Source organism: Pongo abelii, chromosome 21, assembly GCF_028885655.2.
Source record: "Pongo abelii isolate AG06213 chromosome 21, NHGRI_mPonAbe1-v2.0_pri, whole genome shotgun sequence".
Taxonomy (NCBI): domain Eukaryota; kingdom Metazoa; phylum Chordata; class Mammalia; order Primates; family Hominidae; genus Pongo; species Pongo abelii.
The window spans coordinates 10,068,105-10,092,825 of NC_072006.2; the positions used below are offsets into that span (position 1 = coordinate 10,068,105).

At 39.2% G+C, this 24,721-nt stretch overlaps 1 protein-coding gene across 7 annotated transcripts in view; it reads left to right on the plus strand.

The window, feature by feature from the left end:
- The window catches only part of MACROD2 (mono-ADP ribosylhydrolase 2), a 2,107,194-nt gene that overhangs the window by 1,457,117 nt on the left and 625,356 nt on the right, over positions 1 to 24,721 (plus strand). For all 7 annotated transcript variants that reach the window (XM_054542042.2, XM_054542043.2, XM_054542044.2 and 4 more), the window contains exon 7: positions 17,130 to 17,160. In XM_054542042.2, the coding sequence (XP_054398017.2) occupies positions 17,130 to 17,160 (31 nt within the window). The remainder of the gene's footprint in view (positions 1 to 17,129; positions 17,161 to 24,721) is intronic.

Consider the following 24,721-nt stretch of genomic DNA (forward strand, 5'->3'; position numbering starts at 1 on the left):
TCATTGGATTTTTTTAAGTACAAAAGACTATGCATTTCTTTCACTTTTACTGCCACTTGGAGTTAAGTTTCCTGTAATTTGCAGCATAGGACAGTTTATATAAGGGTCACCATCAGTAGAGGGATCAGAATTGTGAAAGTTCTTAGTTTGAAGAATCAGTAGTCTAAAACTCTTGCTACTCAGAGTGTAATCCCAAGACTGTCAGTATTGGTATCATCTGGGAGCATGTTAATAATACAGAATCTCAGACCCCAACCCAGACTCACTGAATTAGAATTTTCATTTTAACAAGATCCTCTGGTGGCTTGTCTGCACATTTATGTTTGATATTATTCTGGCTCCAATTTTTGGAATATATTGGCTGTGGTCTAAGCTGTAGACGTGTCATGGACAGGTAGAAACAGATAAAATTGCCCCACTAGGAAACAATTGAGTCTGTGATGATGACACTTTATGTGAACAGAAGGATGCATGTGCTTATCAGGATGAGAGGAGTTAGGTATTTAAAAAGGGCAGTATTGTTACAAGGTACAAGTATAGAGCACACGCTTCATCATCCAGCCTCTTCCTGGTTATCCTTAACCTCTGTGTAGCTTTTGAAGATCTGCCACTTCAGGTGTCCATATACATGAAAATAATAATCCCCTACTCCTTGCCTTCCCAAGGTTGGAATTAGTGCAATGATATCATGAAAGTAGAGCCTGAAGTAGAATTGTTTTCTATTTACTTGCTTCTAAATATGTCCACAGATCAGTAACATTAGCATCACCTGGGACCCTGTTAGAAACATAATTTCAGCCTGCCCCAGAGAAATGGAATCAGAATTTGCATTTTAGCAATATGCCCAAATGATTGGATACACATTGACTTTTGACAAGTACTGGTCCATGGCACTTTGTGAACCAGGGAACTCCCTGTACCTGGAGAAGTTTAGATGATGCTTGGGTGAGCCCAATCAAAAATGGTGGAGAGGGGAGCCATGTATGGTGCATGCGGGAGTTAGAACAAATAACTACAGGCGCAGTTGCAATTCTGAGTTAGATATGTGTTCTTCTAGAAAAACACTGAAACAAAGTTTAAAGTGATCTGGAGTGGCCGAAGGAATGATTTACAGATTTTGCAGCTGGATGTGAGCTAGAGATCCCATGAAGATACGTTAGTTCCAAAAGGAACACATTTTGTAGGGTAGGGAAACTTTGGGCAGTTCTTTGGAGCTTGTGGGAAATACATCTCTAGTGAAGAAGTCTTGTCTAATCATTGGCTTCTTACTTGTCCTCAAAAATCTTCCTCAATTACATTAAGTGATGTTTGTTACTAACAAAACTGTCATTTTCCATGTTGAAGGATGTGTCCCACTTTCAGAGAATCCCAAAAATTAAAAACAATGGAGGGAGAGGAAAAGTGATGGGCAGAAATCCTTCCACACACTTTAAAGGTATATAACACCTGGCTGTAGTAAGTTTTATCTGAGATAGAGTTACAATCTGCTATGGATAATTTTTATTTTGTTTGTCCTTAATCAAGATGCAATCGTAAGATTGTGATGAAAAATTAAATTCTTCACTTTGTGAAATTAAACTTTTCATGAAGTCAAAGTCTAGCAGAACTAGTGGTGGCTAAAAGTATTCATCAAGTCAAGACTTGCTCCATCCGTTCAGCTATCCATTCCTCCTTCCATCTTTTCTTCCATCCATCATCCATTTATCCATGCAATAAGTGACCTTACTACCTTTCTAATAAGAATGACAATCTAGTGTGTGGACTAAGTTAACTCCCTAGGAGTAGAAAGAAATTCACTCTCTACTCTTAGTGAATTTTAGGTTTTTCACATTTTGCAAAACCAAATCTGCTTGTCTTTATGGTTTGCTCATCTCCCAGTGTGGGAGCCAACACTGGCCCACGGAGCATTTAGTGAATGGCCAGCTGCTTGCTCCCCTCCTTGTGGTTGCTGGTTGGATTAATGCAGTGAACACTGAGAAATGTGGAGAAATAACTTACCTCCTGGGGCCTGAGCTGTCATATCTCCTTGCAGACTGGCTGCTCCCCATCTTGTTCTTTTTGCTCATTTCCATAACAGACTCCAGTTGATAAAACTCTTCACAGTGATTGATGGCCCACAAAGCACAGCCATTTTCAGGCCACAAGTAGCAATTTTTAACTTGGGAAATATGACTACAATCAATTTCTTTCTCCTTTTCTTTTCTCGCTTTCTTTTATTTTAGTCATTTCTACAGGGTGTGTCCTTTAGACACCTCTTTCTTGGTCATTATTCCCTAATTAATTCCCTTGTTAAATATAAAGTGTGCATTAGCCTTGACTAATGTCTTTCTTTGTGACTAAGGAAGGAAGAATTTATTACCTTTACATATTGAATCAAGCTGCATAATCACAATTCATTTGTTTAAAGCCCTCATTCTTCATAAACCATACTAGAGTTTAGGCCCCCAGCAGCTGCCAAGAGGATCTCACCTGACTTTCATAAATATGATATGGAGTCAGGTGTTTGCACATGTAATTGGTTTAAAAAGTGGCTGTATTGGCCAGGCAAGGTGGCTTACGCCTGTAATCCCAGCATTTTGGGAGGCCGAGGCAGTCAGATCACGAGGTCAGGAGATGGAGACCATCCTGGCTAACACGGTGATACCCCATCTCTACTAAAAATACAAAAAATTAGCGGGGCGTGGTGGGGGTGTGCCTGTAGTCCCAGCTACTTGGGAGGCTGAGGCAGGAGAATGGCGTGAACCTGGGAGGCAGAGCTTGCAGTGAGCCAAGATCGCACCACTGCACTCCAGGCTGGACGACAGAGTGAGACTCCATCTCAAAAAAAAAAAAAAAAAAAAAAAAAAAAAAAAGGGGGAAGTGGTTGTACTCACATGGAAACCCATCTCTTCATTTATGTAATGTTTTCAAGTTCACACCATGAAATCATGGAGGGGATGAAATGGAATTGCCCAGTTTGTTGAGAGAACATGCTGACATTTCAAGGGATAAAACAGAGGTGTTGAAAATCTGCAGGCATAAAATCTGCATATGTGTTGGTAAACTAGCAATCTGCTCCTTCTCCAATTATGTGGTTCTGTGACATTAGTAAACACAGAAAAGAACGTTAGCTTATCCCAGGGAAGAGAGACTGTGCTGGATATGAGAAGGATGCAGTCTGGGCTACAATTTTCTGCTGTAGCCACACAAAAAAATAAAGGGAAAAAAGCTTTGATTAGAAATGGATAGAGTAATGGTTTGCAAAGCGTGGTCCTGGGCCAGATATGGGGGCTCACGCTTGTAATCCCAGCACTTTGGAAGGCTGAGGCAGGAGGATTGCTTGAGCTCAGGAGTTTGAGACCAACCTGAACAACACAGCAAGACCTCATCCCTATGAATAATAATAGTAAATGTTAGATGGGTGTGCTGGTGCGTGCCTGTAGTTCCCAACTACTGGGGAGGCTGAGATGGGAGAATTACTTGAGTCCCAGCAGTCAAAGCTGCAGTGATGCATGATCGCACCACTGTCCTCCAGCCCAGATGACAGAGTGAAACCCTGTCTCAAAAAAAAAAAAAAAAAAGAAAAGAAAAGAAAAAGAAAAAAGAAAAAAAGTGTGGTTCTGGGAGCTAGCAACAGCAATATCAACTAGGAGGTTGTTAGAAATGCAAATTCTTGGGCTCCACCGCAGACCTACTGGATGAGAAGCTGGTAGTTAGGCCCTCCAGGTGATTCTGATGCAGCTAAAGTTTGAGAAATACTATAACGGAGAATATTTTTCTTCTCTTTTTTGGGAGAAAGTCACACTAATCTTCAGTTTGAAGACATGTTTAAGGCTGTTAAGATCTGGTAGGTGGCACATAGAATGGTTTTCACACTGTGGATGCTGAAAAAGAATTCTCATCTCTAACTAGTTATTTCTCAAGGACCGAGGATGCTCAAGATGAATTCTTCTCTTTCCCTTCTTCCCTTGACCTCACTGACTCTGATCTGCAGTGGAAAGTGCTTAGAATTCTGAGTCAAAGGATCGGAGCTTCTGTCTGAGCTTTTCTTCTTAACTACTGTGTGACTCTGGGGAGGTTACTCACCCAGTCTGGGGATAAGAATAATAATAATGCCTTCTGTCAGTCTTACTTGGTTATTATGAGAGACAATGAAGCCCGTGGAAGCTGTAGAATTTACAAGGTGGTATCTTTCTTCCTACTTGTTAAGCTTTAACAGGGGAAGAGACTGATAGCTGAAGCTCCTGAGTATTCTGTCCATTTCTATGATCTTCCAGTAAATATTGTTGAATGTGTATTCTCTCTCCCTTCTAACAACTGTTCAGTTTATTAGCAGCCTGTCAGTGAGTCCTGGAAGAGGATTTGAGGCCAAGTTAGGTGAGAAATGGTTGATTGCTCTATCCATAGCACCTGGCCCATAGGTTCTTTAGAACCTCACCACTGGAGCCTGTTAAGGGTTGGGAACTATTTCTCTCTGAGACCGTCTGTGTTTGTTGCTGTGTGATTGGTTGGTTGTTGTGAATGGATTTTCTTAAATGCTTCTCCTGGAAGTTAGACCTTCAACTTTCTAATTAAGGGATACTGGAAGGTACAACTTACTAAGAAAACCAGGGATTGACTCAAAACCAAGAATCGGTAATAACTTCCACTTGGATTTGTTTAAAAAACCTTCAGAGGCACTGGATACATGAAAGACAGAATCCCAAGGAACACTGCCTTCTTCTTAAGGGGCCGCTCGCTGAATCCTTTCCCAGTTGTTTGTCCTTGGCAGCCCCTCCTGGGTTTTAAGCCAGGTCTCAGGGGGGCCTTTCTTCCTTCTTGTGGCTTTATAAAGATTTACCTGCTTTTCCTTCTTCTTACCAAGACTAGCTGGTTATAAGCAAGTGCTCTGTTTCCTCTGAGGTTCTGCCAAAATAACCCTGCAGGTTTATTTCACTTTAAAAGCTCTACTGCCAGCCACACCGAGGGAAATAACAATATCAAATGTCTTAGGTTGGTTTCCTCAGAAGCAGACTCTGAGATAAGGATTTGGGGGAAAGAGATTTATGATGAAGTGGTCCCAGGAAACACAACAGGTGAGATGTGAAGAAGCGAGAGTGAAAGGAAGAGTGAGTATTGGGGCAAATCCCAGGTGATTGCCCAAGGCCACGGGGTTGCTCTCCAGATGGTGAAGGTCACCCTTCAACATTGTCCCCACCAAGGCAAGGGCAAGGAATTTGCACCCTCCCATTCCTCACCCATCAGTCATTGGTAAAGGGCTGCCCCTGGGGAGCATTTGATTCCCAAGCTCTGTGTGCACTATAAAAGTTAGTTCCAGCGTCCAGGGGCAGTCCTGTGGCAGTTGCTGTGAGGGGGGCATATCATGGACGGGGTGAATGGGCTTGGAGAAGGATGAGGCACCAACTGTGTCCCTTAGAGCTATGCTGAGGAATGCTCCCAGGTGCATCTGTCCTCCAGAGCTCCTGCAATCAGCCCTGTGTTCTTGTCCCCAATTCCTGCGTGCAAGAGGCTTCTCCTTGTCATTTAAACCTCTTCTTCAGCCCAGGAGGCCCCCCTCTCAGGGTCAGTTAGGTCTGGCAATGGCCATGAGCTGTGAGCCTTTTAGTCTCGAGTGGGTAATTTACTTCTCAGGGGATTTGAAAAGATTGCCTCTTATGTCAATTTTCTTCGGGCTCTGCACCAGCAAAGTCAGCTAAGGGCATCCCCCTGCACTTCCCTCCTCTTAGTGCCAGGTATGCAGAATGTGCCTGATACATGTTCCTTAATTATGAGGAAGATGGAGAGGGGATACTTACAAAATTAGAGGTGATTAAGGTCACTGAAGGGTCACCATTTGGGGAACATTTTCTTCCAGTAGAAGCTTTCATATTGCCCAACTGATTTATTGTTAATATGAGCAGGGATTTTGTTTTGCTTTGTTTTTAATCTTTGTTTTTTTCCCTTTGCTTCTATATAAAGGGAGTTTATAGATGTAAATGTTTTAGAACAGAATGCACATTCTCTTGGGTTCAGCAGGTTTATGGAGACCTGTTCTCCTTTTCACATATGTATAATTTACAGTAAAACATTCCTACAAGTCACACAAGCAAGCTCAGGCAAAAATCAAGTTTTCCATTTGCTGGTTCCAACATTTTGCATCCTAATAAATTCACGGTGAAACTAATCCGGCTGTCTTCTCGGAAAATAAAAAGTTTGAAAGAGGGCTGCTACTATTCACGGCCATGTAATAGTTTGTTCTATACCACATGGAGTCGAATAGTTATAAACATGAAAGCAGCTGGCAATAAATGACTTTACGACAGCTATTTCAAAGGTATAATGAAGAAAACAAAAAGAAACCAAGTTATTACTTATAATTATAGTGCCTCGGTGAGTTTGCACACTACACTCCAAACACTTCACTGGCCGTTTCTATGTGATCTCATTCACAGTCTCCTACAAATAACCTTGGCCTTTGGGTCAGTTAGCCTTGTGGGTGGGATGGGCACGGTACTAGTGTTTGCACTTTTGAATGCAGTTTTTGAAGGAGATGGCATCCTTTTACTATATTCACCCATGCGATGGGGAAAAAAATTGAATTATTGACTATTCTCCACTGTTAAAGAGATTTTATATTGAAAAAAACTTTAAGAGGAGCAATTTGGTAGTATTTTTAAAATTTTAAATGTGCTTCTTCCTTAACCTAATGGTTAAGTGGGTTAATTTTATTTCTAGGAATAGATCCTACCAGAATATATTAGGTAGAAACATCTAGAGTGTTGGTTGTAACACTGGATATGGGAGTTCATGCCTGGAATCCCAGCACTTTGGCAGGCCGAGGCAGGAGGATTACTTGATGCTAGGAGTTGGAGACTAGCCTAGATAGCATAGTGAGACCCTCATCTTTCCGAAAACTTAAAAAAATTAACCAGGCATAGTGGTGTGTGCCTATGGTCCCAGCTACTTGAAAGGCTGAGGTGGGAAAAGTTTAATAGTTTCAGTTTGAGGCCGAAGTGAGCTGTGATAGTGCCACTGCATTTCAGCCTGGGCAATAGAGTGCCATCCTTCTTCTAAAAAAAACACAAGGGTGCGGTGGCTCATGCCTATAATTCCAGCATTTTGGGAGGCTGAGGCAGGCGAATTGCTTGAACCCAGAAGTTAGAGACCAGCCTGGCCAGCATAGTGAAACCTCGTTTCTACAAAATAAACAAAAATTAACCAGGTGTGGTGGCATGCACCTGTAGTCCCAGCTATTCAGGAGGCTGAGGTGAGAGGATCACCTCAGCCCAGGGAGGTTGAGGCTGCAGTGAGCCATAATCCTCCCACTGCACTCCAACCTAGGTGACAGAGTGAGACCCTGTCTCAAAACCAAAACAAAACAAAAAGAATATGGGTTGCCAGTTTGCATGTTACAGCAAAATTTACACACAGCCTACATATTCATCAATGTGGCAGTAGTTAAATAAACATAGTGTAATCATACCATAGACTAAAATATGCTGTTAGAAACATATGAGATAGATCAATATACACTGACACTGAATGATCTCCTAAGACCTACTACATGAAAAAAGGCAAGTTCCAGAACATAAAAACCAATGTAAGCTCCAATTCGTATAGAAGAAAAATATGGCTATGCTTGTATAGATCTTATAACTTAATCATTTATTCATTTATCCACTCAACAGATATTTATTGAGTTCCAGACACCATGCTAGGTGCTGGTGATACAGCAATAAAGAAAGCAAAGGTCTTCCTGGGAGTTTGCAACTCAGGAAAGAGGGAATTGATGTTGGGGAGACTGTGAGCAAGCGAACAACTGTGTGTCAAGTGGTGGTGGGAGTTGTAAAGAGATACAAAGCAGGCTAAGCAATAGAGAGTAATTTAGCTGGAGGCTAGGAAGACCTCTTCAAGGAGGTGACATTTGATCAAAGATCTAAAAGGAACAAGGGAGAAAACCAGGGAGTATTTGGGAAATGGAGTATGCCAGACCGAGGTGACAACAAGGTCAGTGGCCCTGAAGCAGAATCATGCTTTGTGCATTTGAAGAACAAAAGGAGACCAATGTGGCTGGAACTCAAGAACAGGGAAAAAGTGGAAGGGAGGGGCTAAGGAAGCGAGGATTGGAGGTTATGGTTGTGATTTTGAATTTTATTAAAGTATGATGAGAGGTGATTACAGGGTTGAGATGAGGAAGAGGACGTGACACTATTTAGTCTTTAAATGAATGCAGCAGAAGGATTCTTACTCTACTCTTGGCAGTGATGGCCTCAAGGAGGGTGTTCTCAGTGAATTAGAGGAGAGAAAGCATGTGGCTGTAAGAGAACTTTTCTCACTGAGATCTGCCTATACCTGTCTTGTTTGAGCCTTGTATTCATGTATTATTTGTGTAATTAAAAAATAGAATCAATTACTCTTTATACGAGATAAAGAAATCCTTTAGTATTCCTTTCTGTGACCTTGGACAAGTTTTCTTTCTTAGCTCTTCTCTTCTCCATGTTTATAGAAAGTGGGCAATCTGTTTTTGATCACAGGCTTTTTCATGGGAATGAATCAGATAATGCACATAGAGCTCTGAGCCCAGTGCTCAGCACATTTCAGTAATTCAAGAAATGACAACAATTATTGCTGCAATGCTGCTGCCTCCCATGTCCAAACACTGTGAGGCATTCAGGATACTGTAAAATTGCCTGTCTCTCTATCACCTTTATCTTGAGCTATAGAGAAGGATAAGAGGCTGTTTCATAGCATCACAGAATTTAATAGCCAAATAAGCCATCTAGCCCAGCTCTGCTCCTTTTATAGATGGGGATACAGAGGTGCTGAGGGGATATACCATTGGCTGCCAGACCTGTAGCTAGAGAGTGACCTGTGCTCGTGCTTTCCATGTCAAATCTTTATTTCCTGTGTTGGTATTTTCCTAACTTTGGTCATTTACATTCCATCTTCTGGTTTACCTAATATTCTAATTGACTCTTTAAGCAATTTTATTTTCAAAGGAAACTTTGTATCATTGTCATAAATGGAAAACAAGCATTACTTGTTATAATAGATTATAATAACTTATAGTTTTAGCATAGTTATATCATTGCCATTGCTACAGTAATGCTGTATAACCAGCCACTCAAAAACTCAGTAATGTGCAATAGTAAGCACTTCTTGCTTACATGGCTATGGGTTGGTTGGGGCACAGCTGATCTAAGACTGAGTTTACTACATCTGCTCCACTTGTCTGTCAGCCTCCCTGGACTAGCAGCTACATGAGGCATGTTCTTATGGTATAGTCTTCTCATTGTTCTCCTCCAAAGACAGGAGTGCAAAAGTTTAAACCTAAATGTCATGTCCATTATTATCCCATTGGCCAAATCAAGTCACATGCTCAAGTCTATCATCAGCGGGATGAAGAAAAATATATCCCCTCTGTCTTAGTCAGCTCAGGCTGCTATAACAAATACCATAGTCTGAGTGGCTTAAATAACTTCTATTTCTCACAGTTCTGGAGGCTGGGAAGTCCAAGGTCAAGGTGCCAGCAGGTTTGGTGTCTGTCAAGAGCTCTTTTCCTGGTGTGTAGACTGCTGTCTTCTTTCTGTGGCCTCATATAGTGGAGAAAGAGATAATATTCCTCGTGTCTGTTCTTATAAGAGCACTGATCCCATTCATGAGGGAGGGGATCCACCCTTATCCCCTAATTACCTCCCAAAGGCTCCACCTCCTAGTGCCCTCATATTGGGAATTAAGTTTCAGCATATGGATTTAGGGGATGGACACAACATTGCATTCATACTACTCCCCTCCTGGAGTGTCTTACTCCGTTCATAACAAATTACTATAGGATGCATAACAAATTACTATAGACTGTGATTTAAACAACAAGCATTTATTTCTTACAGTTCTGGAGGCTGGGAATCTAAGATCAGGGTGCCAGCATAGTCAGGTTATGGTGAGAGCCCTCTTTCAGGGCTCAAGTTGCAGACAGCCAACTTATCCTTGTATTCTCACGTGGTGGAAAGAAGAGCTAGGTAGCTCTCTGGCCTCTAATGTCCTCTAGTGGCACTAATCCCACTCATGAGGCCTCCACCCTCATGACCTAATCACCTCCCAAAGGCGCCACCTCCAAGCACCATCACAGTGGGACCAGAGCTTCACCACGTGAATCTTGTAGGGGACACAAACATTCAGTCTATTGCAGAGGAACTGCAAAATTATATGGTAAAGGGTATGTGTAAAAGGAGGGATGAAGACTTGGGAAAAATGTAAATATCACATTTAAATGGGTAATGTCCATCTATTTACCACCTCAAAATATCTTTCATACTCCTAGAGTTAGGCATACCATGGTTTGAAAATGCTGAAGTATATACTGCACCCCAGTTAAGGGCATGGTGGCACAACCCACTATGCTAATAACCAACATGTAGAGAAAAGAGTGGGGCCAAGCACAGTGGCTCATGCCTGGAATCCTGGCACTTTGGGAGGCCAAGGCAGGAGGATCAGTTGAAGCCAGGAGTTTGACACTAGCCTGGGAAACATAGTGAGACCTCATCTCTACAAAAAATAAAAACAAATTAGCCAGATGTGGTGACGAATGCCTGTAGTCCCAGCTACTTAGGAGGCTGAGGAGGGAGGATGGCTTGAGCACAGGGCTTTGAGGCTGCAGTATGCTAGGACTGTACCACTGTACTCCAGCCTGGGCAACAGAGTGAGACCCTGTCTCTGAGAAAAGAAAAAGAAGGAAAAGAATGGTATTCTGAATTTCATTGTTTCTAAGATGCACATATTCTCATATTCTAACTTGTTTGAACTAGGATAACTCTTATACTTGAGGTGTTTTACAATCACGCATCGTTGTGATGAAGCTTCTCTGCCTGTACACATGCACACTTGGTCGTCATTTCTGGCGGATTGGCTGGGCAACTGCAATCCCTTGACTTTCAGCTAACCAACCAATTAGGGGCCGCCTGAGGAGGAGGTATGTGTCTTGGCTGTTGTCTGAAACCCTTTGTTGGAAGCTCTGGCATGAAAAAAGAAAGAGCTACCCACAAAACTTTCAGAAAGGGTGGCAGCGATTTGGAAGAAAAGTGCAGAGCCAACAGTGGGTCAGTCATTAAGGACTGGAGCAACACCATCATTCTTGAGGGTATGAGGATAAAACTGTGGAAACTCCTATCTATGACTCTGAGTTGAAAAGTGATTCATAAGTACTGGATCCTGAATGTGAGGAAGTTTTAGGAAACAAACAATTTATCTCCTTTTTATCCATGCTCTAGAGGAAGATGTGCTTAAAAATTATCTACACAAATCAACAATAGCAATTTCAATGAGTATGCAATGAAAATCCTAAATGATAAGAAAACATGTGTTATGTTTTAACTGGTGGAGCTTTCTCTTCTTAGTGGTCCACAAAGTAACACAAAATAATGGTGTTTCTTACAATTGACAGCTTGCTTGAGTCAGTGAAATGTGATATATAATTAAAAACTCTGAAATGGAAGGTATATCAGGTAGCATGGTTTTGCTTGCAAATAATGGGAAATCTAACTAAAACTGACTAAACAGTAAGGAATGTGTTGGCTAAGCAATTGAAAAATTCTAGAGGTTAAGAGCACTTTACAGTTAATTTACACCAACAGGTCAATGGTGGTCAATAAACTCTTCATCTTTCTGTTCTTGTGGCTATGGAGGGGAAGGTATGCTGCTTGTTTAGGCCAGTCAGCCCCTTCCCATGGAGCTGAAGGTGGAGTCATTTCTACCCAGACTGCGAGACTGCTGTGTAAGAGTGGATGGGATGACGATGGATAAGCAAGAGAGAAAGAAATTCCCACTTTGCAAGAATGCCTAAACCGAGAATCAAGGGTCAGAGAAAAGCAAGTGGTAGGGATGATGGCTTAGGGTTTATTGTGTATATTTTGATACACTGTTAGGGTCAAGACAGAGAAGGCTGAGGAGCATTTCCTTCCTTACCCTTGAATTACTTAGAAAGGGAAGAAATGAAGACAGACTCTCAAGGGAATGGGAGACAGAGTCTACAGCCTTAAGGATTTCAGTGTTTTTGCCAATCTGCTTGATACCAACATGTTGGGCTATAAAAGTATTTCCCACTTGGTGGCCCAATCTATAATTTCACATAAGAAAAAATTCTCCACTCTTGAGTCAAATTTATTTTTATTTTTATTTTTTAAGACACGGTCTCACTCCTGTGGCCCAGGCTGGAGTGTAGTGGTGGAATCATGGCTCACTGCAGCCTCAACATCCTGGGCTCAGGTGATTCTGCCACCTCATCCTCCTGAGTAGCTGGGACTACAGGCATGTGCCACCATGCCCAGCTAATTTTTTGTATTTTAAGTAGAGGCAGGGTTTCACCATGTTGCCCAGACTGGTCTCTAACTCCTGCTCTAAAGCGATTTGTCTGCCTCAGCCTCAAATGATTTTGTTTTGTCTCCCTAGAATTTCTGATGGCTGGGTGCTCAGGCCTGATTAGCATGGAGACATATTGCTACTGAAGTTTGCTGAAAGGAGAATCTGGAGGCTCACAAATTGGGTTGCTAATGTCATTCTCCAAATTCTAGAGGTGATTGCTAAGTTATGTGCAACACCTGGCATGGATTTTGGTACAATTTATCATTCCTCCATGGGATAGTATTTGCATGGAAGGTGGTTATGTTAAATGCAGCTTTGAAATAAAGAAATCTCACGCTACTCACTTCTGATGACCCCATCAGAAGTTTATTATGGCAGAGAACACAAACCATGTGCTGCAAAAGTTGTTAGTTTGCTTGTTCACTTGCTCTTTCTCAATCTCTCTCTCCCTGTCTCTCTCTGTCTGTCTGTCTCTCTCTCTCTCTGAGTAATAAAAAATGATTAATGGAGTAGGCTTAGTTTAGATGAATTCTGTGCAAAGTTATTTTACATAAAATGAATTTTTTCCATGATACTCTATTTCCATCTCTGCTTTATGATTGCCTTTTTGTTTGAATTAATGCAATAATATTACCAAAGTCATCCTCCATTACACTACCATTTGCTTTCACATTCAAGGCAACGATGTCATTTCCAGATGAAACTATTTGTCCTTGTTAATACAGACAAGGCAGTTGGTACATTCAGACTCAATTACTAAGTTGCATGATTGATTCCAAGATAGAACTGAGAGCTAAGGCAAATGAAACTTGTCATTAACTGTGCAGTATGTTTTTCTTCTGCTAGATCTGATGGGAGAAAGATTCACATAGCTGGATCTAAGAGGGGAGCGAAAGGGAGTTAGCCCAGATCAGTTCCCAGAAAACAGACTCTAAGACAGAGTTTAGAATGCTAGATGTTTATTAAGCAGTGCCCTTAAATCAATACCTGGGGAAGAGAGAGAGAGGAAGCAGGAGTAGGCTGAAGGAGAAGGTGAGCTGGATGTGGACCCAGTGATGGACCCTACAGACACAGTGAGGAACTCTGAAGCTGGAAGCACCCTTCAGTGTTGTACTGATGAGCCAAGGTGGCCAGGCCTTGTACCACTTCATTGATCAGTTACTGGTGTGAACTGTCCTGGGCGGAGCATGATTCTGGGTGAGGTGGCTTTTTATAGCTGAGGCAGTCCTTGAAAAGGTTGATAGTTGAAGGCTGTCTGCTGGGTTCTAGGTCCTAGACTCCAGGTCAGTGATTCTCAACCAGGGGTGATTTTTTCCCCCGGGAACATTTGACAATGTCTAGAAATATTTCTGATTAGTACAACTGGAGAGATGCTACTGATATCTAGCTGGTAGCATCCAGGGGTGCTGCTAAACTTACCACAATGCACATAGCCTCCAAGAACAAAGAATTATCTGGTCCAAAATATTAATAGTGCTGAGGTTGGGAAGCCTTACTCTGGAGCAACAGAACCTGGTGGACATCACAGCATCCATGCCAGGAGTCATCACTAATCAAGATATGACTACTTCTCAGACACAATGCTCATGTTCTTTATTTCTCTTACTCTTCCTACAAACCCTTTGAGGCAGGCCTCAGAGTTTCCATTTACTAAAGAAAAAAGCAGTGCTCAGAGTAGTTCAGTAAACTGCCCCACGTTATGAATTGGAAGGACACCAAGATGTGAGTTAAAGTGGGCCATCTTGTTGAAAACATTTTGCTATCTTCTGGCTTTCCCTTTGAAAGAGTTCAGAATATACAAGCCAAAAATATGCCCCTCTGGCACATTGACTATTTTGAGTCAAAGGCACTTAAAAAAAGGGCAGGTGCAAGAAGAACACTCTTGCAGTCCTTTTTAAAAGCAGGAGATAAAATTTCCACGTGAAAGATATCCTCCCTGTACTAGAAGAAAAGTGTCATTCTTATCATCAAGGATGGGAAGTTGAGGTCACTGGAAATCTGTCCAAACACACCTCGTTAAACTAACTTTTGTCTTTCTTGTCACTTCACCCAATTAACTACCCTAGCCCAAGCCCCTTTACCTTGTCACATCTTCATAATCTACTACTCTTTGTCCAATTTAGTGTATGTGTTTCACTGCATCTTTCAGTCATCGTTTTCTTATGAAGCCTCCAATGCCACATACAACTTGAATTAAATACATTTGTATTGTACTTTTTTTCTTGTGGATCTGTCTTGTGTCAATTTAATTATCAGCCACAACTGAAAAACTCTAAGAAGGTAGAGGTAAAATCTTGCCTTCCCTACACCTTGAGGGCTCAATGCAGAGGTTCTCAAACATTTATTTTTCTCTCCAGACATGAGATACATGATGCTCACATGTTCAGTTTGCTCCCATGGAATTCCTGGGGCTCAAGCTGTAAACTCACTTTTATCCTACTTAAAAGGTACAGTGGAACATGACTGGCATGGCACAAATATGGGGCTGAATCTGAATCCTCTCTGATTTGTATTTTGAAGTAGACTATTCCTGAACTCTGAGTCCTTTCTAATCATAACAAATATATAGTAAGCTTGCAGTTGATTTTCATACGGAGAGTAACACCTATTGGTAGTGTTGGTGAACGCCTGTAAAGAGACTACAACACTTTCAGAATTTGTGTTACACTGTTGCTTCATGATCTGTATCATTGAATGATTAAGTCATTTAAGAACATTTTTCAGATATTATTGGCACCTCAAGAATCCTCGGAATCAAAGCATTGACTCATAAATTTAATTTAAAAAGAGCAGCTACGATGTTCCAGAAACTGTTCTACTTTCTCATTATAAACAGTAGAATTTACTATTAATAGTAAAGGCTTCCACAGGAGCAGAAAAAAGCATATATCATTTTACAGACATACAGTTGAGCCTAACAAAGTCAATTTGTACTCTCTCTCAAACAAAATCACATAAATTTTGACGTTTTTAATAGAGCATCATGCAAAGGGAATAAACAAACATAGGCTATGTAATAGTGTTAACAGAAATAAAAGGCAGTACACATTTAGCCAAAAGATATAAACAAAAAGGACTTAGATCTTTTATTATTATTGACCTCAATAGTAATGTTAGTTATTATGGTCCGTAGCAGCTGCAGTTTTTAGGTTCTAGCATAGTGCCAGTAACTTAAAAAAAAATTCTGTCATTAATTCCAACAGCACATTTCTTTCTTCACTTTTTATTTTATAGATTTAGGGGGTACAAGTGCACTTTTGTTACATGAATATACTGTGTAATGGTGAAGACTAGGCTTTTAGTGTAACCGTCACTCTTACAGTGTACATACACTGTACTCTTCAGGTAGTTTCTCACCCCTTGCCTCCTTCCACCTTTCTGAGTCTTCAATGCATTATTCCACTCTCTACGTCCATGTGTACTCATTTTTTAGCTACCACTAAAAATAAGAACATGCAGTATTTGTCTTTCTGTGACTGAGTTATTTCACTTAAAATAATGGTCTCTAGTTCCATCTATATTGCTGCTAAACACATGATTTCATTCTTTTTTGTGGCTGAGTAGTATTCCACCTACCATCTTTTCTTTATCCAGTTCTCCACTGATGGACACTTAGGTGACTCCATATTGTTACTATTGTGAATAGCACTGTGATAAATGTAGGAATAGAGGTTTTTAAAAAAGTAATAATTTCTTTTCCTTTGAGTAAATACTGAGCAGTGAGATTGTTGGATGGAATGGTAGTTCTATCTTTAGTTCTTTGAGAAATCTCCGTACTGTTTTCTGTAGAGGTTGTACTAATTTACATTCCCACCAACAGTCCACAACACATTTCTGTATGGTGGGCATTATCTTCATTTTACAATTGAAAAATACAGACCAGAAAGAGTAAAACAACTTGGTTGAATTTACACAGAAATCCATTGGCAGAGAAACTTGCCACACCCAGACCACTCTCTATAGCTAGAAAGCCTAATTTAGAGTAAAACATACATTTATATTTGTCAATTCATTTTTTTCAATCAAATTCTCTAAACACTGCTAAGCAAAATATGGCATAAGCAGTACTGTGCTGGTAAATGTTTAAAGACTGGCTGTCAAAAAAGGGGTATATATTATATAAGCTTCTTTTAAATTGTACTGACATAAAGAACATGTAGCACACAATTTACATATAATAATAATAATATATGTAATACTCTTTATTTTACATTCTAAATAGTTGATTGATTTTCACAGAATGCTTTTGTTGAATTTTACCTAAAATGTGTATCCATAGCCAGTCTGTGGTTTTAACTGTCCCACAATATGGGTCATGAATATTAATTGATGTTTTCAGATTTTAAGCAACTGATGTGACGTCATGTACCATGGGGATGGAAAGAGAGACTTGTGTAGTATTTCACCATACACATACGACAGACATACATAATCTCAAGAGCATAGGTAATAGTCAAATGTGCGAAGTAATTAGAAAGGGATGAGTTCTGACTATTGGTTATCTGTGTTTTGATATAATTTATTTCATTGTAGGTTTATATAATTTAATTTCTTAATAATAACTGTTTAACAGTTGCCTCACAAGATTCCTGAAAACTTAGCAGTTCGTTCTTGTGAGCTGATGTAACTGCTGATAGGGAACAGTTACCAGTTAATCAAATATCCCCATTTCCAGTGTCCCCTACTCCAACTCATAGCTCTGAATATGTAAGTAGAGGGCATCCCATTATCAAGCAAAATAGATGTTGAGAAAGATGATGTTAAGTAGAGTTGTTTCTTTAATATTCATTGTTATTTTTGTGGTTTATTCACAGGCATTTCCCTGCATCTCAACAGGCATTTATGGTAAGTGATACAGCTTTTGATGATGTTTGTATTTCTTTATTTTGCCATTAAATGCAGAGATTAAGTGAAAAAATAAGAGGTTCTCTGATGAATATATTTTGCTGTGATTTAAAGAGACTAAAAATGCTCATCAAATCCCATTAAAGAATGTCATGAGGCTATTCAGATTCTTTTGTGTTCTTGAATTTGGTTATATTGGGTATCATATGAAATTATTTGATACATTGTGGCTTGATGTCTTTTGTTAAACAAAAAATTTGGTTCTAGTAGGATTGACCTCTAATATTGCTTTGTTTAATGAAATCAAATTTCTTCTCAGTAGAAAGCACAATGTACATAGAGATTAGCAGTATCATTATTTTGTTGCTATTTACAAAATAATAGAAAAATTAAAATGCATACATATGCATATATCTGTTTTCAAATTTTAAAAAAGTCCAAAGAAGTGACTTTTACTAAATATGAAGAATTTTAATAAACTGCAAATTTTTTTTTCTGCATAGTGATGGATTGTTTTAACTAGTGAATGCTTCACTTACAGATGGAAGCAAAATGTTTTTTAATCACTTGCTTTCGCTAGCCTAAAGCTCTCTAAATATTCTTCCACCTACCTACAAGAACGTTTTTTATAATTTTTTTCAGACCATTAATAAGTCTGTTTTATAATGTTAAAGATTTTCTGATCTAAGTAAAATAGATTACATTCTTTCTGAACTTACACTTCTCACATGGAAGCTGTCAGCTGAAGCATAAAATATGTAAAAATCTAATATATATGTATATATTTTAAATTCATTATTACAATGAAGGACAACCTAGATCGATGTCAAAGGTAGGAGCTTTATTTTTTTTCTTAATCTGGTATTTCTTTTGAAGGTCTTGAGCAAAATAAAGTGGGAAATGTAGACCCGAACCAAATTAAATGGGAAAGAATTTTGTCACACTATTTAAAAATTTAAGGTTTCTTCCTTCAATTTAAGTCTTCTTCCTCTCCAGATTCCCCTATAGCCTGTCTTTGTGGAAATAGGATGAGCAGTGGGCTGGAGGGGGCTAAACTAGACCATCTGCACAATTATCCCCATCATGGCCATTCTTTCTGCCTCACAAATGCCCAATAACAAACTTTAAATATTTGCTTAAAGGAAGTATTATGTACAAAGTTATGCCTGGCAAATACCCTAACTCTTTATTTCACCTTATCTAGAGTCAAACCAAACTTCATTGCAGAAATGGTTTTTATTATGAGAATGTTCTTTCATTGCAATCTTGATTTTCCTTGCCAAAAAAACAAATAAACAAAAACCCAATGCCTACACCAATACTATATACATCATTTTCTATGTTTATTACCTTGTCAGAGAGTTGAAGTATGTTTTACTTCTGAGAATCTTATGGTAATGTGTTAAGAGCTTCAAAAAGGGAATTGATGTAATATATATGGTATACTATAAGTAGGGGAGTGGTGGGAAAGGAAAACAGAAAAGCAAAGGAAAATAGGGAAGGACCATAAAATTAGATGCTCCAATATGATCATGTCAATAGATGCGGAAAAAGCAGTTGATAAAATCCAGCATCCTTTATGATAAAAACCCTCAACAAAATAGGTATAGAAGGGACTTACATTAAAGTAATATAAGCCATATATGACAAACCAACAACCAACATCATACTGAATGGGGAAAAGTTAAAAGCATTCCCCGTGAGAACTGGAACAAGACAAGGATGCCCATTTTCACCACTTGTTTCCAACATAGCACTGGAAATTTTAGCCAGAGCAATCAGACGAGAGAAAGAAATAAAATGCATCCAAGTCAAAAAAGCAGAAGTTAGACTGTTGCTGTTCTCTATAATATGATCATTTACCTAGAAAACCCTAAAACTCACACAAAAAGCTCCTCCTCAATCTGATAAACGAATTCAGTAAAGTCTCAGGATACCAAATCCATGTACAGAAATCAGTAGCACTGCTATAAACCAACAACAACCAAGTTGAGAATCAAATCAAGAACTCAATCCCTTTCACAAGAGCTGCAAAAAAAAAAAAAAAAAAGGTAAAATATTTAGGATTATACTTAACCAAGGAGGTGAAACATCTCTACAAGGCAAACTATGAAACGCTGCTGAAAGAACTCAGAGATGACACAAACAAATGGAAATATATCCCATGCTCATGGATAGGTAGAATCAGTATTGTGAAAATGACCATACTTCCTACAGATTCCCATCAAAATACCATCATCATTCTTCATAGAACTAGGAAAAAAAAGCCGAAAATTCATATGGAACCAAAAATAGAGCCTGCATAACCGAAGTAATATTAAGCAAAGAAAAAAAAATCTGGAGGCATGACATTACTCAACTTCAAATTATACTACAGGTCTATAACTAACAAAACAACATGGTACTCCTATAAAGCAGGCACATAGACCAACAGAACAGAATAAAGAATCCAGATTTAAGCCAAATACTTACAGCAAACTGATCTTCAACAAAGCATGCAAAAACCTAAATTGGGGAAAGGATATCCTATTCAATAAATGGTGCTGAGAAACCTGGCAAGCCACAAGTAGAATGAAACTAGATCCTCATTTCTCACCTCACACAAAAATCAACTCAAGATGGATCAAAGACTTAAATCGAAGACCTGAAACCATAAAAATTCTGGAAGAAAACTCTTCTAGACATTGGCTTAGGCAAAGAATTCATGACTAAGACCTCAAAAGCAGATGCAACAAAAACAAAAATAAATAATTGGGACCTAAATTAACTAAAAAGCTTCTGCAAAAGAAATAATCAGCAAGCAGACAGTCCACAGAGTGGGAGAAAATATTTGCAAACTATGCAACTGACCAAGGACTAATACCCAGAATCTATAAGGAACTCAAACATATCAGCAAGAAAAAAAAAATCCCATAAAAAGTGGGCAAAGGACATAAATAGACAATTCTCAAAAGAAGATATACAAACAGCCAACAAACATATGAAAAAAATGCTCAACATTACTAATTATCAGGGAAATGCAAGTTAAAACCACAATGAGATACCACCTTACTCCTGCAAGAATGGCCATAATTAAAAAGTCAAAAAATAATAGATGTTGGGGTGGATGTGGTAAAAAGGGAACACATTTACACTGCTGGCGGGAATGTGAATTAGTACAACCATTATGGAAAATGGTACAGAGATTTCTTAAAGAGCTCGAAATAGAACTACCATTCCATCCAGCAATCCCACTACTGAGTATTTATCCAGAGGAAAAGAAGTCATTATATGAAAAAGACACTTGCACATGCATGTTTATAGCAGCACAATTCACAATTGCAAAGATATGGAACCAAGCTAAATGCCCATCAACCAATGAGTAGATAAAGAAAATGTGGTATGTATATACCCCACAGAATACTACTCAGCCATGAAAAGGAATGAAATAATGTCTTTTGCAGCAATGCGGATGGAGCTGGAGGCCATTATTCTAAGTGAAGTAACTTAGAAATGGGAAGCCAAGTATTGTATGTTCTCACTTAGATGTTAGAACTAAGCTATGAGGATGCAAAGGCGTAAGAATGATATCATGGACTTTGGGGACTTGAGGATGATGGGTGGGAGGGCTTTGAGGGATGTAAAACTGTCTGTTGGGTGCAGTGTACACTGCTTGGGTGACAGGTACACCAATATCTCAGAAATTACCACCAAATAATTAATGCATGTAACCAAAAACCACATGTACCCCCAAAAATATTGAAATACAAATAAAATTTAAAAAAGTTTAAAAAGGCATTTTACTTAATCGCTATAATACAAAAAAGCAGAAGAAAACACATTTTCCAATACAGTAGCCATAACTTAAAAATATTCAAGTATCTCATGAGATCTATGATATATTTATGTATCTATAATTCATTAACAATTCATCATTCAGTTAATAATAATATTTATTTGTTCCACACACAATGTAATAATTTAAACACACACACAAAAAGATTGTTAGGTCATATTATATGGATATGTTTAACTGTATTGTGAAATACCAAACTGTTTTCTAAAGTGATTGAATCAATTTATACTCCTACCCACTCTACCCCCTCCATTTGAAGATCACCATGTTCCCTGTCCTCCCCAGTGTTTGGTATTGCCAGTCTCTAAAATTGTTGCCAATTTATTGAGTGTGAAATTTTATCCCATTGTGGTTTAAATTTGCATTTTCTTGATTATTAATAAAGTAAACTTTTTAAATATCAAAAACAAAAGAGTCTCCAGAGTGGACAGTAAGAACTAACTAAAATCTAGAGTGGATCATGGTCCATTTTAATCTGTGAAGAATAGGGATTTCACCCTAGAGAGAGTAATGTGGTTCAAAATATAATAACTGGTTCAGTACACCATTGTGGCGAATGGGAGGGAAATAGTGAAGATTGTCAGGCATGGCATTAATAGTGTGAGTCACATTAGCTGGCTTGGAGGGCTGTCACCAGGCAAGTTTAGTAATTTTCACAGTGCTAGATCAAAGAAAATACTTCTTCAGTCCTGGCTACTTGTCTCTTTCCCCTCTGTTTTTTGGTAAATTTAAAAGTGCGACTGATATCCACAAAGGTCGCGTGCCATATTGCTTTTGGTTAGTCCCACTGGGGCTGAAACCTAGCTTTCCTTTTAGCTTCATAACCTCCAGTTTCAGTAACTTTAGATTGCTATGTCTCTGTGGTTTATAGACCATTCAGCATTATGCAACTTGAAAATTACTTCATATGTCCTGCATTCGTCTGTTTTCATGCTGCCGATAAAGAAATACCCGAGACTGGGCAATTCACAAAAGAAAGAGGTAATTGGATTCACAGTTCCACATGGCTGGGAGGCCTCACAATCATGGCGGAAGGCAAGGAAGAGCAAGTCATGTCTTACATGGATGGCAGCAGGCAAAAAGAGAGCTTGTGCAGAGAAACTCCTGTTTTCAAAACCATCACATCTCATGAGACCCATTCACTGTCACAACAACAGCACAGGAAAGACCCACCCACATGATTCACTCATCTCCCACTTAGTCCCTCCCACAGTATGTGGGAATTACGGGAGCTACAAGAGGAGATTTGGGTGGGGACACAGAGCCAAACCATAGCATTTATGGTTTATAGACTATTCAGCATTATGCAACTTGAAAATTATTTCATATGTCCCTGGTGAAGTTACAGCTTTCTTAGTCCTTGAGTCTTTCCCAGGATCTGTGTATTACAGACTAGTTTTCTTGCTCTTATTTGAAGCCCTCCTCCTCCTTCATTAACCAGATAAATTTTCTTTCATCTTTTTTTATTAGGGTTTGAGATAATATTCTATTTAAAGAAAGTGGTCCATAGCTGAAAAGAAAAATTTTACAAAGCAAACACAACTCCCAACATTTTTGTAAGTCATACTAGAATGGAGGTAGAGAAGGTTTTTAGAATCATTTCCTGGTTGCACTCTTTTTCTTTCTTGTTCCATATTCCAAATCTCACTAGAATTGTTTTTCTAAAATACCACTTGGTGCATGTTTCCCATCTGCCCAGGAGCCTTTGATCATATTCTATTGCTTGCAGATTGATGTTCACTCTTCCTAGCCTGAAACAATGGGCACTTTCTATATCTCCATAAACTAGTGCTTTCAAAATGTGTGAGAGGGAGGGAAATTGGTGTGCTAAGGATGTAAATTGGTGTGCTAAGAAATTTATATATGCCTTTTCCTTTGCATCTTTAAAAGGGGGATTTAATTTGCGGCAGTTCTTAAAGTTATTTGATGATAGAAACTAGTATATCCTCCACCTTTCTCTGGTCTATGTTTTCTTCAGAATATAGTTTGAGAAATTTCTTGGTACCCATTCATCATGGTTATATCTTCTGTGACCCACATGTACATGATTGGATGAATATAAGAACTTGCCATTGCACAGTGAGGTCCAATCTTGGATCCCTTCCTGAAACTTACTCCTTAACACCTCTTCCCCAATGCACACACACCAAATTCACACATACCATCACCACCAGTGTTGTCTATCTCATGCCCCAAACAGAAACATGCCAAGCACATTTAAGCAGACTGAAACATTTTTTAAAAGTTTTATTTTAGGTTTGGGGGTACATGTGAAGGTTTGTCACATAGATGAACTTGTGACACAAGAGTTTGCTGTACAGATTAGTTCATCACCCAGGTATTGGGCCCAGTGTCCATTACCTTTTTCTGCTCCCCTCCTTCCTCTCACCCTCCACCCTCAAGTAGACCCCAGAATCTGTAGTTCCCTTCTTTGTGTTCATGAGTTCTCATTATTTAGCTTCCACTTATAAGTGAGAACATACAGTATTTGGTTTTCTGTTCCTCTGTTAATTTGCTAAGGATAATAGCTTCCAGCTTCATCCGTATTCCTGCAAAAGACATAATCTCATTTTTTTTTTTTATGGCTGCATGGCATTCCATGGTGTATATGTACCACATTTCCTTTATCCACTCTGTCACTGATGGGCATTTAGTGTCTTTGCTATTGTGAATAGTGCTGCAATGAACAGTCACATGCATGTGTCTGTATAGTGGAACGTTTTATATTCCAACAAAAATTAGCCATGGTAGTGGGCACCTATAATCCCAGCTACTCAGGAAGCTGAGGCAGGAGGATTGTTGGAACCCGGGAGGTGGAAGTTGCAGTGAGCCAAGATCACACCATTGCACTCCAGCCTGGGCGACAAGAACAAAACTCCATAAAAAAAAAAAAAAAAGAATGATTTATATTCCTCTGGGTGTATACCCAGTAATATAATTGCTAGGTCAAGTGATAGTTCTGCTTTGAGCAAGTGATAGTTCTGCTTTGAGCTCTTTGAGGAATCGCCATACTGCTTTCCACAATGGTTGAACTAATTCACACTCCGACCAACAGTGTATAAGTGTTCCCTTTTCTCTGCAACCTTGCCAGCATCAGTTATTTTTTGACTTTTTAAGAATAGCCATTCTGACTGGTGTGAGATGGTATGTCACTGTGGTTTTGATTTGCATTTGTCTAAGATAAGTGCCTTGAGCTTTTTTTCATCGGCTTGTTGGCCACACGTATGTCTTCTTTTGAGAAGTGTCTGTTCATGTCCTTTGCCCACTTTATAATGGGGTTGTTTGTTTTTCTCATGTAAATTTGTTTAACAGGCTGAAACTTGATCTGCAGGAAGTCTTCCTTAAGTAAGCCAAGCCTCGGTGGTCATTATACTTTCTGAAATTCTTTAGCATTTGTGTCAGGACACTTATCAACTGCTTCCTCATGTTGCTCCATAGATTTCTGTTTATATATTCTGTGCTCACAGCCGGTTTGGAATTTAAAGAGCAGGAATTCACTTCTGTATATCCTTTGCACACCCAGTGCCTAGCAAAGCACTGTGTCTGTAGGAGAAGCTCAGCAAATATTTGGTTCATGACAGCAGTGATTGTAACCCAAATTGTTGCCTAACTGAAGATATAGAAAACAGAATTCTTGATTGGCAAAATAACAGGTAAAGAAAGCTACCCAGCTGGTATTTTCTTAATGGGCAGACATCTCTATTCTAGGAAAAACAAATGTGTTTT